At 38.9% G+C, this 19,671-nt stretch overlaps 1 protein-coding gene across 7 annotated transcripts in view; it reads left to right on the top strand.

The window, feature by feature from the left end:
• The window catches only part of gtdc1 (glycosyltransferase-like domain containing 1), a 354,569-nt gene that overhangs the window by 292,556 nt on the left and 42,342 nt on the right, over positions 1–19,671 (top strand). For 4 of the 7 annotated variants that reach the window (XM_055638677.1, XM_055638676.1, XM_055638675.1 and 1 more), the window contains exons 8-9: positions 790–860; positions 4,492–4,583. In XM_055638677.1, the coding sequence (XP_055494652.1) occupies positions 790–860; positions 4,492–4,583 (163 nt within the window). Of the gene's footprint in view, positions 1–789; positions 861–4,491; positions 4,584–6,482; positions 6,689–19,671 lie in introns of those variants that run through there. The other 3 variants (XM_055638672.1, XM_055638678.1, XM_055638674.1) reach the window with 2 other exon arrangements.

The following is a 19,671-nucleotide window of genomic DNA, read 5'->3' as shown; positions in this document are numbered from 1 at the left end:
TATTAAAATAATAATAATAATACATTTTATTTTTGGGCGCCTTTCAGAAATCTCAAGGACACCTTACAGAGATTAACAGGAATAATAAAACATATAATCGGAATAAAATAAATAATAAATACATCACAGAAACACAAATTAAAAACAGAATTCAGTCCAAAAACAAAAAATCAAAAACACAGTGTGAAGAGAGAGCAGCGGCAGCTAAAGCGCACCAGCGTCCACTCTCCCTTCCGACAGCCATCTTGGATACAGACTAACAGGTTTACTTACAGAAAGAAAAAATCATCCCCCCACAATGGACACCACTGTTATACACTGACATACAGCTTAGAAATAGGTCTTTCGGGCCAACTCGTCCATGCGACCAAGATGCCCGTCTGACCGAGTTCAACTTTTTGTTTGATAGATACAGCATGGAAACAGGTCCTCAGGCCCACCAAGTTCATGCCGACCATTGATCAACCATTCACCTTAGTTCTATGTTCTTCTGCATTTGCCTGCGTTTGGCCCATGGCCCTCTAAACCTTTCCTATCCAGGCACCTATCTAAGTGTATTTTAAATGCTTTAATAGTCTGATTCCAGAAACGTTGCAGGAATTGAAGATGTGAATTCTGGTCTAAGTACTGCCCTAAATTAGTGGTGCCTACATTGTCAGCAAGAGCTCTCTAATTACTGGAACCATGGTGGATTTTCTCATCCTGGAAAACATGCAGATTTTCATTGAGATATAATTTAACTTGTACCTTTTTTGTATTTATAACCTGTTGAAATCTTTGATTTATTAGGTTGGAAGCTGTTCACTGTGGTTGCCACCCACTGTGTCCTAAAGCCTTAGTCTATCCAGAGATCTTTCCAGGTAAGTTACTTGAATAAACTTTTTACTTGTGAAATTGCTGCAAACTGCTTCTTCCTCCATCTCCACACTGCACCTCCACACCCCCACCTGCACCTCAGCTCCCCCCCCCCCCCCCCTCCCCCCCCCCCCCCCACAATCAAGTAAGGTCCTGAAAGAGGGGAAAAGCAAAAACATCCATTATATCAAAATAATGACACACAGTGCTGGAATAATTCAGCAGGTCAAACAGCATTTCTCAAGTACATAGATAGGTGATGTTCAACGGAAGAAGGGTCCCGACCTGAAGCGGCATCTATTCATGTTCTCCACAGTTGCTCTGATCCGCTGAGTTACTCCAAATTCTGTATTTTTGTAAACCAGCAAATATAGTTCTTTGTTTCAACATACATTAATTAGTATTGTCCAAATAACACAGGATCCTACAGTGCTTCAAAGGAGCAATAATCAAACCAAATGTAACAAGGAGGTATAAAAGGAGGCATTAGAATAAATAACTAGTCAACATTTTAAGAAGCTTTCCATTAAGCAAGAGAGAATAGAAAGGCAGAGAAGGTAATTACACTACATTACACCATCTAAGAATTACACCGCACTATCCTACAATCTCTAATTTTTTGGGTCAAACATCATCATTATCAAGAGGAACTTTATAATTTACAAGAGGAACTGGTAACCATTTCTGATGGAGGATCTTCAACCTGAAAAATTATCCCTGTCTTTCATTGCACGGATGTATCCTGATCTGATGAGATTTCCTAGCAATTACTGTAGTTCTTTCAGAATTCCAAGAGTTTTTCTCATATTTTTTTCAGTGGAAGCAATAACATTGGTTGTGTGAAATGCCACAATTGGCGGAACATAGAGAGATGGAAAGTCTGCAGAGCTGGAGTAAATGGAAGCGTGATGCCATGGAGAGATTTGAAAACAAACTCCGGGCAGTACAGTGGGACAGCTGCAGAGATGCTCCCTCACAATGCCAGAGATCCAGTTTGAACCTGCCCATGGGTACTATCTGTGCTGAGTTTGCACGTTCTCCCTGTGACCACATAGGTTTTCTCCGGGTTCCTGGTATCCTCCCACATTCCAAAGACGTGCAGTTTTGTAGGTTAATTTGCTTCTGTATATTGCCCCTAGTGTGTAGGATGTGATAATGGGATAACATGGAACCAGTGTGCAGGTGAACGCTGGTCAGATTTGGTGGGCAGAAGGGCCTGTTTCTATGCTGTATCTCTAAATGAAACTATTGGCTGACTAGGTCAGCTAACACAAGATATTAGGAAAATAGGTAGCGAACAATTATCTCACAGCTTCTCTGGCATTTTCGGGTGAACAAATCTAGTCTAATAGATATGGACGAGCGGTATCTATAAAATCAATTCAGTTTGGAGAGATCTCAACTGTAGTCCACATCTACTCTGCTTCTCTGAAAGATGGACAGAATCCGGCACACTACACCTAGCACCACTGTATCCCACCCTCATGGGCTTAGTTAGGGATTATGACTGGAACATATTGTACAAAGCAAAGACTAAGCTTCCTCAAAAAGAAAACTAACAAGAAAAACATGGAGATGGTCAAGTATTGAAAAGCCGAGTACTTGAAGAACATTTTGCTAAAGTAAAGATAAAAGACCCTAAGGGGGAAATCTGTCCAAACTAAAAGTTTTGTTCAACTTTAGTGTACAATTTTTAAAGAAAGTGTTTGCTTAGTTAATGGGACAACATGTAAAGCCATAATGGTGTCTCAGTTATCAGATAAACTAATTTTTTTATCTTTGAGTTTTGAATTAGAAAATCTGTTTATGTGTTAATTTAAATGCTTGACAATATAATTGTATGTTTCACAGTGATTCTATAGTTCCTCATATAAAGACAATCAGATTGATGATATTTAACAAATGAATTAATATTTGTAGGATAATGTAGAGCCTACAACAACTTGGGTAGGAAGGAACTGCAGATGCTGGTTTAAATCGAAGGTACATACAAAATGCTGGAGTAACTCAGCGGGACAGGCAGCATCTCTGGAGAGGAATTGGTGAAATTTCAGGTTGTCTAAGTCTGTGGAAGGGTCTCGACCCGAAATATCACCCATTTCTTCTCTCCAGCATTTTGTGTCTATTTACAAGACCTTGGATCAGTAGCCAGCGAAGCTGATGTGTGCTGATAGCTGATAGCTGCTATCAATGCTCTGTGGCTTGCTTCTCCCCGTATATTAATTTACCCCATGTTCATGGCATAAATAACTGACTGATTTCTCCTTTCTTCTACACTAATTGTTCTATTACAACACAAAGAAATAAATTATATATATTTAACCACTCTCTGGGTAAAGTTTTGATCTGAATTTGTCATTGGCTTTGAGGAAACTTCAGCAGATTTAATGTGGTTTTTTTTTCAGTTTATAAATTAGAAGTAATAGATTTGTTGTAAAATAAATTTATGTTTAAGCGGTTGTACATTATAGAGACCTGGGAAATGTCTAACTCCTTTGCAAAAGAGAAAAGAAATGGTGTTGGTTAGAGATTATATGTTTAGCTTTTACCAGCAGGTTTGTATTGGGTTTAATCCAATGTATACTCTCCTCTTGCACAATGTAGGCAGTATAATCCTGCCAAGTAGCCCACTCTAGTTTCACCTCCAAACCCTCAACTCTTTAAGCGGCTGGTCTGATGCCACTGTGAATCCAGACACAGAGGAGTAAACTGTAGCCAAACACCAAATCAGAATATTTATTCCCACGGTATTTCATTTTGCTTGGCATTTTAACGGACCAGACTTTGATGATACTGTCTTAAGCTTTTCCAATAAGTTCATTGCAGGGACTTCTTTGTTAGTACGTGGGCCACCGACAATTTTTTTAGAGACATTCTTGTCCTCCATGATTTTATTGCTGCAGATAACACAGACAGAGCAGAAATAGTTCAGAGGAACAGCGTAGCTATGCTCTTAACCGTGATTGAACCTCACCCTGGTATGGTAACGTTGAGAAATGGTACAAGAACAAATAGACATTTCAAATATTAAATTAATCAATGTTATCTACTATAGGATTTTGCATTTGTTCTAATACCTGCATTAGTTGTTTAAACTGCATTAAATTTTCATCCTGTCTTTACTCTCTTCATCTTAACGCGTTGAATATTTCAGCCTTACATAGAGAAAATGACCTATTCAATCTTGTACCAGGTCAGGCCTAGTGAAAGCAAAGGGAAGTTGAGCATCTTTTAAAATTAATGTCTCAATCATTTCAATGTATTTTATATTATATTTTGAAAGAAACATATATTGTCCATCAATTTATCTCGAGTCATTTTCATTGATATTTTTAAAGTGAAATTTAAAAACCTTTAACAGCTTTGATAGAAAGCGAAGCCCGTAACACTATCTTGAGTTCTGGTCGTACTGAAACGTTATCATCTACGTTCATGGGGAGGATCAGTTACGTACACCCTATGCATCTGCCCCCACAATCCCTACACAGTAACAGTCGGGAGGCAGTCTGGGACCATCATGATCCAGCCAAGATAAAATTGAACCGCGTGGCATTAATCAGTAAAGTGACCATTCTGTACAGGCTTCCTTTGAAGATAGATTCATTAAAACAAAATATCCACATGATTTATTTGCAGAGAATTATCTCTACACCACGTCTCTACAGCTGTTTAAGAAGCTTCAGAATTTCTGCAAGAGACCAGATCTTGTAAGAAGGAAGGCTATTGAGGTAAATTATTTAATTAATTAACGCAGAAAACCAAAGGTTACACGCACGAACAGCTGCCTATATTATCACTGGCTGAATTACTAATGCAGAAGCTTTTTTTTTTACTTTGTAAGTGTTAAAACGAGAAGTGATTGAAACATTTTCAACACTAATCAGAAAATGCGGCAATGCAAAACAAAACTTTGCATTTATTTGATACTGCATTTTTGAAAAAAAAAAAAGCTTGGGTTTCATGTAAGGAGATGCAGGTATCATAAATTGTGTTTACTTAGATTAATATGACACAAGAATGAATAAGAAAACCAACAATGGCAGTACACCTCAAATGGGAATTGGCTGATTCAAAAGAAATTCATCAACAATAACACATGTTTCAGTCACAGACTGCATTTTTGACAGTTCATACTTGGGTGCTGTGTGAAATGAAATCATCATCCTTTTTATTGTAGGTTCTCAAATCCATGGAATTGAAGTTTTCAAAAATAATTATGGACATGCCTATGTTTTCAGATGCTTGCCTAAGCTGACTAATTCACAGGCAAAATTTGTGTGGACATCTAACATGTAGCAGGTTAAGCAAAGGGCTCGTTTTTCTTACGATATTTAAACATTAAATCTGGTAAAACATCAAGTTATGGTACAAAAATATAACTTGAAGGATGTCTCAAATTTTGAAAAAAAGTACTAAAATATTTAAATGGCAAAAATGCTTTGTGCTTGAAGATTACTGATGAACTCTTACCAAGTGAATATGAATGCAGAACCAAACTTAGATTCTCAGAAGTCTCTGCAGAAATCATGCATTTTCGATTAGTATTCGGATCAAAATAAGCCGCAGCATCAATGACACAAGATTTTCAAAAAATAAATAACTTTCCCCACTAAAATGAAGATATCCAGCTGGTTAAATAATAAATGAACTAATTGAATAGGGAATTGACATTCAGATGCTGGACTCGCATGTTAATATTCTGAATCTTTAGATTTCTATAATGCTTTAAATATGCTTTGGGAATGATAGTTCCACTGGAGCTCTGAAGGGGTATAAAAAGATGTAGTGCGATCGTTAAGTATCCTTCTACACAATAGGACAGCTTGGTATAACATACCTTTCAACGGTTACACTGGATTAAAACCCCGTTTATATGTGAGAATAATAAATATTATTCTGAATTTGCTGTATCTTATTTGCTTATGGATACAATTGTGAATCTAAATGTGCTTCCATTATTTTACAGGATTATATGGAGTCATATGCGTTTTTACTGCATTTGTAAGATATAATAAAACTTACATAAAACTAATTTCAAAATTCATACTGGATTCCCAAAGGGAATTTCCCTTCAGAAGAATGTGTGTCTTGGCTAAAGTCGAGGGAACTGGAAACCTAACCTGGCAATGCATTTTTGAATATCATTTAGTGTTTTATTAACTAAAACATCTGCACCATTAATTATTGACAGCTTTTTACTAGATCATCACTCTAATTTCAGTAGCCATTTAAATGAAACTTTAACATTAAAAAAAATCCCATTAGTTTAACTCTGCAAAATGGTAAACCCCCTTCATTTAGGTCAAAAATGTGCGAAACAAAAACTCAATTTAACACACAATTTCAAACTCATTATCTTTCAATGTCTATTAACTTGGCAATGGTTCAGATGCCAGCTCATAATACTTAAGAATGCTGAGTGCACAGTTCCTCAGTCCCTCATCATTCCTGCATGCTGCATACTACACATTCTTCTGGTTAAATTTGAGCTTTAAAGGGAAATTGTTGTCAACTTTCCAGCTGTATCCAGTATTTGAACCGTTCTAATTCAATAAGATGTGCTCTTACATTTTGTAGTTCAGCTATTACCCTGAATGGATGATTAAGTCAATTGTCTCTTGTAATAGGTGCCTCTTCTCCGTACCTGCGTATCCTTCTACAGAATATTAAACTCTGGCAATGAAGCATAAATGTGAATGACAGGAATGTCACTGCAAGTGGAATTGACTGAATTCATATGGCCTCACTGCACTTCCAACAGGCAGATGAAAAAAGTTAATCATGATGATTTGTTGGTGCAGTGTATTAGCATGTTGTTCTTTCATTTTTGTAACCTGTTAGGAAAGAACCCCAAACTATTGGGATGCATGTCTCCCAACATCGTTCTTATGTAAATTTATCTTGGACAGTTTTAAAACAGACTCTAGATAATATTTGTTAACGGCAAGAGGATATCCAGAATTTGAATATACAAAGGGCCTGTCCAGCGAGCATGCGACTCCATGCGGCAAGCGCGACCTAAGCGACTCCATGTGGCAAGCATGACCTAACCAGAAGTGGGGCCGCGCAGAGGTCGAGTGAGTGACATGAAGTTCGAGCAAAGTCCGTGCGTGACGTACGGCGTCAAGGCGGCTGCGGGCCAGCAGGCCGTTGCCGCGCGGAATTTTTGAACACGGTCAGTTTTTCGGAGCCCTGCGCGATGTCGGGACCAGCTCTGCATAACTCCATACAGCGCTGGCGATCAAAGTGGGACCGGCCCCACGAGGCCGTACGGCTCAAGCGACCATGTTAGGTAGCGCTTGCCGCATGGAGTCGCTTAGGTTGCACTTGCCGCATGGAGTCGCATGCTCGTGGGACAGGCCCTTTAAGGTTAAGGATCACATGCATGGGAATTGTTTCTGGCAATCTCAGTGAAATCTACTTTTTAATCAGAGATTCATTCATAGGTTAATACTAGAAAATACCCATGTGAGCTTTAGGAAAGGAGAAATTTTAAATAAGAGAGTAAAGGAGTATTTGTTCGCAAACATTTTTTTACTTATGGTGTACATGAATTCATAGGTCATAGGAGCAGAATTAGGCCATTTGTCCCATCAGGTCTACTCTGCCATTTAATCATGGCTGATCTTTCTTTACCTCTCAACCCCATTTCCTGCCTTCTCCCCATAACCCCTGACACCTGTACTAATCAAGAATCTATCAATATCTGCCTTAAAAAAATCCATTGATGGCCTCCACAGCCTTCTGTGGCAATGAATTCCACAGATCCACCACCCTCGAATCCCTCCTATTCTCCTTTCTAAAGGCACGTCCATTTATTCTGAGGCTATGGCCTCTGGTCCTAGATGTGAGCTAGATACATCGACTGAGAGTCCACATTTTTCATCATGTACTCTCATGTTTCCCATCAAAGGGAACTATTGAGAACGAGAAGATAATTTAAATTATTAACTCATCATACTTTGACACATTAAATCTAGATTGTCACGGTGTATTTAAAATAGGATTCATAGCACGTAATTATTAATTAAGAAGAATGCAAAGAAGAAACAAAATCTAATGCCAGAATTGCATGGCAGTTTTCTCTACATTGTATAAATCAACTTGTTATTTACGTGTAAACAAGTGAATTTGATGCACAGCTAATACTTTAAAAAACAAAACAATTATCTTTCTGATATGAAAGTTGGATTTTACGAAAATGAACACAGTCATACGGGGAACGAGACATGATATCCTTGTTATAAAAATATTTGTTATTCACCCTGGGCTCAATAAAGTCTGAGGCCTGTAATAGTGGAGACAGCTAAGTTCACTGATAGCAATCTTTCCTTAAGGTTGTGAATTCAATCTCCACTCCAGGAACACAGCACTTCTGCCACTTCAGCACAGTAGTGTGCAAGGTATTCAAGGAAATTGCTATCTTTGAAATGAAAATGTTAAACAAAGGATCTTACTTTCTGTTCATTTCCACATAAAGGAACCCAAGACACTCAACATCTCAATTTACTGCTCCAAAACCAGATTTCTCAAAGTTTAGTTAAGTACCTTAAAGAAATAAAATCTCCACATTAATGCAAAGTTCTATTAATTAAAAAAAACGAGGTGTGGACAATGTTGGCACAGTTCACAATGCTTTATCCAGGCCATAGCATTGCCCAACAATTCAATGTAGCTGAATAATAAATTGCCTGTCAAGCTCAGACAGATCATGAAGAGATTCTATGGAGGAAATGGAAACGTAACCCTGTTGTATTATTCCATCCACTTAGTATAACTTGCAATGTTACTATACACATATTCTACAGTATGTTGTCCCTGCCAAGAGGGTACTTTATGCTAACGCAAATGAGGAAAGAAATAGCCATTCCCCTGCATTGACAGCAGAGATTCACATTGTCTATTGCCCATCAAAGTACTTACTGAGGTTGAAGTTCTGGTAAGTGATTGAACCCAAAGGGCTGGAGTAAAAGCATTATTGACTATAATTCTCTGGATGTAGGAGCTAAAGTTTTTACCTTCACGTTGAGGTTAGTGAGTTTGATGATGTAATAATGTCCTTGGGCTCTGAGCATTATTATTTATAAATCGCTCAATAATTTAATACTGTCAATCTCCAAAATGGTCAAATTTGTATACCGTTGCTCCTTGAAATACGGTTTGGATAGTATAAAATCTTATTAAAGGACTGATACTTAAACTGTAGCCAAAGGGTAAAATAAATACTGACTGACATTTGCGAGATAGAAATGTTGAAGTGTTGTCCCTTGAAGTATAAGTAACCTATGCATGCAATAATATATCCTGAATGACCTTTACAGCCCTTGTGGCTATATTTAACACACTCACTGATAGCTGAGCTTTGTCTTTTCCCTTAGACCTATATTTTTCCCTTATGTCTCCAGAAATATACAGTTGTTTCTATGAATTGAAGTCATAATTATGCCTACATACGATTCAGCTCTGCTTTTTGCCACACTAACCATGATTTCTGACTCCATAAAAGACACCCCTCAAAATACTGCAGATGCTGCAGATACTCAGCAGCTCAGGCAGCATCTGTGAAGAGAGAGACACGTTTAATGTTTCCTCATTTGCTTTCAATATTTTAAAGAAATGATAATTAGTGAGAAAATTATTGGGGATGAAATGATTTTTAAATATTTGTGGCGCAGATTGATTTATTGGATTTTGCCTTTCATAGATATTCATGGTTCTGCATTGTCACAATTATGCTTGCATCGTTGCATTTGTTATTTCAGAACATATACAGTAATGCCAGAGAGCTAAGATGAGATAGCAAGAAGTGTGATAACAGGACACTGATTGTTATCAAAATAGACTATTTGGAGATTTAGATCTAATTTGGGAAATCTGTTACTTATGGTTAGCAACAAGCTGTCTTTTTGAAAAAAATTATGTTGACTGGTCAGGTGATTTTATTGATCAGGTGGTAATTTTGAAGGCTTATCTGTATACTTTGGTCTTTGAAAAAACGTGATTGGAAACAAGAGAAAAAAATAAGATCATTGTTCTATTTTGCAGCTAACACTGGGAGTTGCGCAGAATGTTTAATGAATTATACTATAGAAACAAACTGTAGTTTTGGCTGTTTTCCATTAAGTTCACAAACACATTCAGAGTATAACAGCTGGGTGGATATATTTGGAAAGTTCATGATATATTAAAACGTGAGCATAAGATTCAAGAAACTGATAAACTTCATCCAGATTTTAGAATGGATTACATTCTTCAACACACTTCTGGCTATTTTCATTCTTTCTTTGTAATACAGCCCTTCATGTATTTTCTGATTCAAAGCATTCCTGTTGATCTCCATATCTATAATTACCACAGGCTAAGATTCAACATTATGACTAAGAATCATATGGCAGGAAGAGTGCAACTTTACAAGATTATGACACCAACGAGGTATTTCTATTGGGAAATAATGTGTCCATATGAAAGAGAAGTATGTTTTAGGGAGAAATGGGCTTTCTTTCATTTGGTTATGACTTATTTAGGTATGATATATTAGATAATAGATGACTGTCAGTCCATTACAAAGCAGCTGTCCAATCAATTAAATCTCAAAATATGGACTGAAAGACTGAAAATAGTTCATTCATCTACTTGCTGTTATTCTGTATTATTTATGATAGTACACAGTTTAATCCTCAATATTTGAAATATATATATGGTGCTGCAGTATGATCTGTGAATTCAATGATTAATTAAGATGATTGTGAGAAAAGAACTCTGAATATCGTGGATATATTTCTAACATGATATTATGAGTTTGACAAAATAAAACGAAGGAAGTAATATGCAATGACCTTTATTGTAAGCAGTGGGTAAGAATGATCTTAACATAATTTATTTGTATGTTCCTTAAACAATAATTACTGGTATAATCATTCTTCTTCATTTTCCATCCCTCCAGTTGAAATAGGATAAGTTATTGATACTGAGTGGGAAAATCGAAATTCTTTGAAGTTAATTTCCAACAGTAGAACACTGATGAAACCTTTCATGTAATTTAATAAAGGAACCCAGTCCAAAACCCATCAATTAGTTCTATGAATATATTTAGGATGCTCTCCCACATGTATCAAGAAATTGCAATCGTTGTCTTAATTGTTTTTGTTCCTGGGTTATTACTGAGCCGTCCACATTGCTAACGTCACTACATAGATATTCCCATTGGCTTCTGTTGGTCATTTCAATTACATTGATTCTTGGATAAATGTGATCAATTGAAAGAGCCCGAAGGTTTAACTGAGAAATAAATGGATTTTTTACACTAGGCTTTGAATATTGGGTTTTGAAGTGATCAATTAATGTCCCACATGATGATCTAGTCTGATCCCATTCATTTTAGGTCAGCATTATAGAAACATACAATTCCAAAATATTTCTTATAATGTGACATTAATTTTATAAATATGATCATTGTCAACATTACTAACACTGTCATTGACTGCAGTGGTGGATGGAGGTAAGACAATCTCCTAGGTTTAGGTTAGTGAAAGAAAAACCTCAGGAACCTACAGGGCTATTTAGATTCACTTTTAAGAATCCTAAGGTTAGGACATTGCAGTCCATATTCTTTCAATACCTCTTACAAATTGAACTAAAGTCCACTTTTTGACTGCCAAGAATGATTGGGGATTCATGTTGTGGAAAATGAATTCACAAAACGAATTTTGGGTCGAAGATAGACACAAAAAGCTGGAGTAACTCAACGGGTTAGACACCATCTCTGGAGAAAAGGAATAGATGACGTTACAGGTCGAGTCCCTTCTTCAGACTCATTAGGCTAACTTATCTGAGCAAACTGTCAATATTTTTTTCAAGAACCGATGTTAGGATATTTTACCAACGTCTCTTTGCTTCATTTATAACATGGTTAAATAGCCTTCCTATAACGGGGCAACCAGTGCACACAATACTCAAAATGTGGCCTGACCAAAGTCCGATAAAGCTGCAACAAGTTTTCCTGACTCATTATCTTTGGCATTTTATTTGGAAAAAATAAGCACCGGCTAGAATGGTGCTTTTGTGGAATATATATTATAAATAAAACTAGGGCTTCCCTTTCCACTCCAGTGTTTAGTTTATCCAGTTTCCAATGATTACAGGATGAGATTATTTTTCTCCTTTCTTTTTAGCTCACCCACAGTAACAGACAGCCAGACGCAAGTACATTCTTGGAGATCAGACAGGTAGCAAATGTATACAAATGAGCAAACATTCAGAAAGAGACATCCATTGTAATGAAGGGAGAATTAGCTGTTAGCCCTCTTTTGGGAGATTTGGATTTGGGCTTTGCAGTACTCTCAAATGTATAATTTATAATTAAATGTAAAAGTAGTCATGGAGTGTGCAAATTCCAGTGGTACATATAGGGGATCTGTGAGGGGATTGCGAAATTGCATTTTTCTGACTAAATTGGAAAGCGATCACTTAGGCCAGGAGGGTTATAAGTCACTCACATTGAGGACATTACCATGTTTACTCCCCCAATTGCATGGAAAACAATGTGTAAAAGAATACAAACCGTTTGCAGAAAAATTTAAACAATACGTGCTAATATTTGACCCGGTGAATGGGTTTGATTTTCATTTCCTGAGATTATAAGATAACTGTTCAGTACTTTGATGGGGATTCAATCACATTGTAAATGTCACTGGCATGAATTTTGATAGTTATTGTTTAACTTTTTCTGCAAACTGGTTATTTTCCTTTGCACATTGTACTCCATGCAATGCGCTGAAAAAACTTGATGCAGATCAAGACACAGGCAGTAGGGTTTTCCTGAACTCATCCTGCGGGGGATGAAAAAGCAGGGGATAAAGATGGTTGATTTAACAATTGTAAAGCACAAATGCATCTGCTAGTTCATAATCAACCGCATTATCTTTCCAACTTCACCCAGTAAGTTGGCGTGCAGTTTATGCATTTAGAACTACTAATTTACGTGCTGTATGGTGGATGGCATTTTGCGTAGAATTAAATCTCAAGCAATGTAGAAGAAGACAACCTTGAACAGATGGCATGGTACTGGGAGTGAAGTGGCACAGAATAGATTAAAACCCATTGCTCATTACAAACAACCCATTATGGATGTCAAAGAGTAGAAGATGATAAAGGGCCTGCGGGTGATAAAATCTGTAGCAAGATATTGTACACAAATGACAATCGCATATTCTGGAACAGGCATCCAGCTTCATCAGATTTAAAGGACATTTCCCCTGTTTGTAGCAATATGCATAATACTGCCCCTGTACTTCCTTCATGCTCTTGGTTTAAAAAAAAATCAGGAAAGCAACTATTGTCCAGAATGTAACGTGTATACTGTCTGACAGTGACACAGCTTTTATTACTGCATGCAACATGTTTTATCTAAACCAATATAAGTAGGTGCTGACCCAGAAAGGAAAATAAATTATTGAATTATTGAATTAATTTGGTGAGGCAAGACGGGCAAATCTTTGATCAGAATAGCAGAAGAGGAACACCTGATGCTAAAAGAAGTACCTGCTCATACTCAGCAGTGAGACATTTTGGCCATGGAGTCCTTAAAGCATTTTGTCAAACCCTTCATCTTGATTGCAGGATATACAGTGCCCTCCATAATGTTTGGGACAGACCCATCATTTATTTATTTGCCTCTGTAGTCCACAATTTGAGATTTGTAATTTTTTAAAAATCACATGTGGTTAAAGTACACATTGTCAGATTTTATTAAAGGGTATTTTTATACATTTTGGTTTCACCATGTAGAAATTACACCTGTGTTTATACATATTTCAGGGCACCATAATGGTTGGGGCACATGGCTTCACGGGCATTTGTAATTGCTCAGGTGTGTTTATTTGCCACCTTAATGCAGGTATAACAGAGCTTTCAGCACCTAGTCTTTCCTCCAGTCTTTCCATCACCTTTGGAAACTTTCATTGCTGTTTATCAACATGAGGACCAAATTTGTGCCGATAGAGATATCAGCCGAACCTTAGGCTTACCAAAATCAACTATTTGGAACATCATTAAAAAGAAATAGAGCACTGGTGGGCTTACTAATCGCAAAGAGACTGGCAGGCCAAGGAAGACCTCCACAGCTGATGACAGAAGAATTCCCTTAATAAAGAAAAACCTTGAAACACCTGTCCGACAGATCAGAAACACTTCAGGAGTTAGGTGCGGATTTGTCAAAGACCACTGTCCACAGAAGACTTCACGAACAGAAATACAGAGGCTACACTGCAAGATGGAAACCACTGGTTAGCCGCATAAATAGGATGATCGGGTTAGTTTGCCAAGAAGTACTTAAAAGAGCAACCACAGTTCTGGAAAAAGGTCTTGTGGATAGATGAGACGAAGATTAACATATTGGAGTGATGACAAAAGCAAAGGATGAAGGAACTGCCCAAGATCCAAAGCATACCACATGATCTGTGAAACACGGTGGTGGGGTGTTATGGCCTGGGCATGTAGAGCATTAGAAGAGCAAATGTGCCGGGAGATTGCAAACAGCTGCAGGTCAAATCAGGTTGTTGTAGTAGGGAATTTCAACTTTCCCAATATAGACTGGGAAAATCATAGCGTGAAGGGTTTAGATGGAGTGCAATTCCTCAAAAGTGTTCAGGGAAGTTTTCTTAAACAGTATGTGGAGGCCCCCACTTGTTGGAGGGTAACGCTGGATCTAGTATTGGGAAATTGGGAAGCGCGTTAATTAAATGTATGGAGGAGCCTATTGGGATGTGACCACAGTTCGATTAGGTTTAAGATAGTTATGGATCGGGACGGAGAGGGTCCACATGTTAAAATGGTCAACTGGGATAAGGCCAACTTTGAGGGTATGAGAGAAGGTCTCATTCAAGTTGACTGGAGCAGATTATTTGAGGGGAAAGGAACATCGGCCAAGTGGGATGTTTTTAAAAGTGTACTGAAGAGAGCTCAGGATGTGTACATTCCCGTTAAAGTGAAAGGCAAAGCAGGCAAACATAAGGGAGCTTGGCTGATGAGGGAGATTGAGACGTTAGTCAAAAACAAGAAGGATGCATTGGACAGGTATAGGCCGCTGGGATCAAGTGCATCCCTGGAGGAGTTTTGGGAACTAAAGAGCAAATTAAAAAAGGAAATCAGAGGGGCAAAAAGGGGCCAATTGATAGCTCTGGCGGGTAGCATAAAAGACAATCCCAAAAGGTTTTATAGATAGATTAGGGGGAATAGGGTAACTAGAGAGAGAGTGGAACCTCTCAGGAATAAAAGCAGTCACCTCTGTGTGGAGCCACAGGAGATGGGCAAGGTCCTCAATGAGTATTTCACCTCTGTATTTACCGATGTAGGAAATTAGAGCAGCCACTGGAAGTGTCATGAGAGCAGTCAGGGTTACCGTCGAGGAAGTACTGAAGGTACTCTCGTGTTTGAAGGTAGACAAATCTTCTGGGCCTGATCAGATATATCCGAGGACATTGCGGGAAACTAGAGAGGAAATTGCGGGAGCCCTTGTTGAAATTTATGAGTCATCCTTAAATACAGGAGAGGTGCCAGAGGATTGGAGGGTGGCAAATGTTGTGCCTCTTGTCAAGAAGGGCTGCAGGGAAAATGCTGGGAACTATAGGCCGGTGAGCTTAATATCTGCAGTTGGTAAGTTACTGGAGAGTATTCTGAGGGGTAGGATTTGGATGGGCAAGGGCTGATTTGGGACAGTCAGCATAGTTTTGCATGTGGGAGGTCATATCTCACAAATCTGATTGATTTTTTTGAAAACGTGAACAAAAAGGTTGATGAAGGCAGAGCTGTAGATGTTGTGTACATGGACTTTAGTAAGGCGTTCGACAAGGTGCCGCATGGTAGGCTGCTCTGGAAGGTTAGATATCATGGGACCCAAGGAGAGATAGCTGAATGGATGCAGAGGGTAATGGTGGAAGGATGCTTCTCAGAATGGACACCTGTGACTAGTGGTGTGCCACAGGGTTCAGTGCTGTGCCCGTTACTATTTATCATCTACATCAATGATTTGGATGAGAACATACAGGGCAAGATTAGCAAGTTTGCTGATGATACAAACGTTAGTGGTTTTGCAGATAGTGAAGATAGTTGTGAATGATTGCAGCAGGATCTGGATCGATTGGCCAGGTGGGCGGAGGAATGGTTGATGGAATTTAATACAGGGAAGTGTGAGATGTTGCATTTTTATAATGTCAAACAAGGGCAGGACCTACAAAATGGTAGGCCTCTGGGTAGTGTTTTAGAGCAGAGGGATCTAGGAGTTCAAGTGCATGGTTCCATGAAGGTCGAATCGCAGGTAGATAAGGTGGTCAAAAAGGCTTTTGGCCTTCATCAGTCAGAGTATTGTGTATAGAAGTTGGGAGGTCATGTTGCAGTTGCATAAGGCATTGGTGAGACCGCATTTAGAATATTGTGTTCAGATCGGGGTACCATGTTATAGGAAAGATATTGTCAAGCTTGAAAGGGTTCAGAAAAGATTTACAAGGATGTTGCCAGGACCAGAGGGTATGAGCTATAGGGAGGTTGAGTTGGCTGGGTCTCTATTCCATGGAGCATTGGAGGATGAGGGGAGATCTTATAGAGGTATACAAAATCATGAGAGGATTAGATCGCGTAGATGCACAGAGTAGGGGAATTGAGGACCAGAGGACACAGGTTCAAGGTGAAGGGGAAAAGATTTAATAGGAATCCGAGGGGTAACGTTTTCACACAAAGGGCGGTGGGTGTATGGAACAAGCTGCCAGAGGAAGTAGTTGAGGCTGGGACTATCCCAGCGTTTAAGAAACAGTTGGACAGGTACATGGATAGGCCAGGTTTGAAGGGTTATGGACAAAGCGCAGGCAAGTGGGACTAAGGTAGCAGGGACATTGTTGGCCGGTGTGGGCGAGTTGGGCCAAATGGCTGTTTCCACAATGTATTAATCTATGACTATGACTCTATGTATGGCTGCTGAAGGTACTGGCCCACTTATCTTCATTGATGATACAACTGCTGATGGTCGAGTAGCATATTGAATTCTGAAGTGTATAGACACATCCTATCTGCTCAAGTTCAAACAAATGCCTGAAAACTCATTGGCCGGCAAGACAATTATCCCAAACATACTGCTTAAGCAACAAAGGAGTTTGTCAAAGGTAAAAAATGGTCTCTTCTTGAATAGCCAAGTCAATCACCCGATCTGAACCCAATTGAGCATGCGCTTTATATGATAAAGAGAAAACTGAAGAGGACTAGCCCCCAAAACAAGTATAAGCTAAAGATGGCTTCAATACAGGCCTGGTAAAGCATCGCCAGAGAAGACACCCAGCAATTGGTGATGTCCATGGATCGCAGACTTCAAGCAGACATTGCATGCAAAGGATATGCAACCAAATACTAACCATGACTACTTTCATTGGCATTACATTGCTTTGTGTTAAACATTATGGTGCCCTGAAATGGGGGGACTATGGATAAACACTGCTGTAATTTCTGCATGGTGAAACCAAAATGTATAAAAATTACCTTTATTAAAATTTGACAATGTGCACTTTAACTACATCTGATTTTTTCTATTATAAATCTCAAATTGTGGAGTACAGAGGCAAATAAATAAATGATGGGTCTTTGTCACAAACATTATGGAGGGCACTGTATGCCTTCTTTATTCTGAATAGAGCCTCGATATCACTCATCACACAGCATTCCCTAAACCTGCCAGCCTGAGATTACAACCTAAGATGTCCTGCTTTTCAACTACCTAACTACCTAAATTCTCTTTGCAAGACATCATCTGTCTTCCTACCTATGTTACCGGTAACATTATGGGCCATGACCTCCGTCTGATCACCCTCCCTTTTCAGAATGTCCTGTGCCCGCTCTGAGGTGTCCTCGACCCTGGCACCAGGGAGGCGACACACCATCCTGGAGTCTCGCTCACAGCTACAGAAATGCCTGTCCATGCCCCTGACCGTAGAGTCCCCCCCCATCAAGGTTGCTCATCTGATCTTTGCCCGATCCTGCTTTAGAGCAGAGCCGGACAAGTAGTCAGCAATCTTTTTCCCCAACAGTTCCCCAACAGTTCCAAACTGGAATTCTTGTTTGAAAGGGAGATAGCCCGAGAGGATTTCTGCCCCACTTCCCTAACTTTACTGTCTGAAGAAGGGTCACGACCCGAAACATCACCCATTCCTTCTCTCCAGAGATGCTGCCTCTCCCGATGAGTTACTCCAGTTTTTTGTGTTTACCTTCCCTAACTCTACTGGTGGTTACCCATCTAATTGTGCAGCAATTAAAACCATATTAGATTTTCTTTCTTTTCCTGAGTTCCCAATGTATCGAAATGAGGTGACCTTTGCTGGAATTAATGCATGGTGCCCATACATTGTATCCATTGATGTCAAAATTATGTACCATGATCTTGTATGTTTGTAAGGATACTGGGTGACCCCCTTCCTGATCACTCCTGCCCCCATCCTGTTCTACACTGTCGATGAACCCAGAACATCACCTGAAGCTGTCTGTCTCAGGAGAACATCAAACACTTCCCCAGAAAGGGTTAGAAGCTGCCTTCAGCCTTGGAACCAACAGTGCCAATTACAAGTAAATCAAATCAGAACTGTCTCGATTTTGAGAGAAAGAGCAAAAATCACATTATATGATTTGAGTAAATAAATGCTCACTACTCTTTGACTTCCACCGACCTGACTCCACAAACTTCAAAGGGGTTGGCATCAGAGGCACTAATTGGACACATTTGAAAAGAGCAGTGCTAACCTCCTGTACAATCTAGTCAATTGCAAGTCCCAAATTTCTGAATTGACAGCATTGCGCAATTGATTTTTCTGAACTCTTGCAATATTCATTTAAGATTTTCTTTTAAATCCAACTACACTTACATGGTAAGCTATGTGAAACATATAAAATAAATCAAAAGGTTCACCATTGGTAGCTATTTAGATCACCTACTTATCAAATTTGGTAGCTCATGTAACCTTTTTTATATCCAGAGCCTATTCAGTCATCTTGTTCTCCTTGGCACTACTTCTGAGCACAGTAATGAATGCCACATGGCAAACACATGAACTAGCTTTCGTTTAATTACTCTGATCGCAGAATTATGCTTCAACCTTTGCTGTGAACCCCATGTGTTCCATCTGGGTGAATACATAGTCAAATAGATTTTTTAACTTGTCGAATTTCAATATCTTAATACAACTGTCATGGCGAATATGTTAAAAGCTTTCAAAGATATATTTTTTAAAAGAAGGTTTCATCTCTTCCACCATTGGAATGTCCTGCTCCCTCCACCTTGCAACGTGTCTCCTTACTCCATGCCTCTGCTTCTATCCCCATTAACCATATCATTATTTTCTAATGTCATCCCTGACTTTCAACGCTTGATTCAATGGATGCTGTTTTAACATACCTTCTTGCACTTGAAGAGCTACTGCAGAAAATCAGGTTACATCTCTATCTTTGTACTCATTATGCCAGTATGATGTAGCCAGTTATGGCACCGTAGCTGTTGACTTTGTCATTCCAATATTAACATGCAGATGAAAACCTGGTGCATTACTTTGGCCTCGGCCTATGTGATCTTCCAGTTGCCAAACACTTTAACTCCCCTTCCCATTCTCACACTGACCTTTCTGTCCTGGTCCTCCTCCATTGACTGAGTGTGGCCAAACGCAAATTGGAGGAACAGCACCTCATTTTTCGCTTAGGCAGCTCACAACCCAGCGGTATGAATATTGATTTCTCTAACTTCAAGTAACCCTTGCATACCCTCTCTTTCCATCCCTCTTCCACCCTAGTTGT

Source organism: Leucoraja erinacea, chromosome 7 (assembly GCF_028641065.1).
Source record: "Leucoraja erinacea ecotype New England chromosome 7, Leri_hhj_1, whole genome shotgun sequence".
Lineage (NCBI taxonomy): Eukaryota > Metazoa > Chordata > Chondrichthyes > Rajiformes > Rajidae > Leucoraja > Leucoraja erinaceus.
This window is presented reverse-complemented; position numbering and strand designations above follow the sequence as displayed.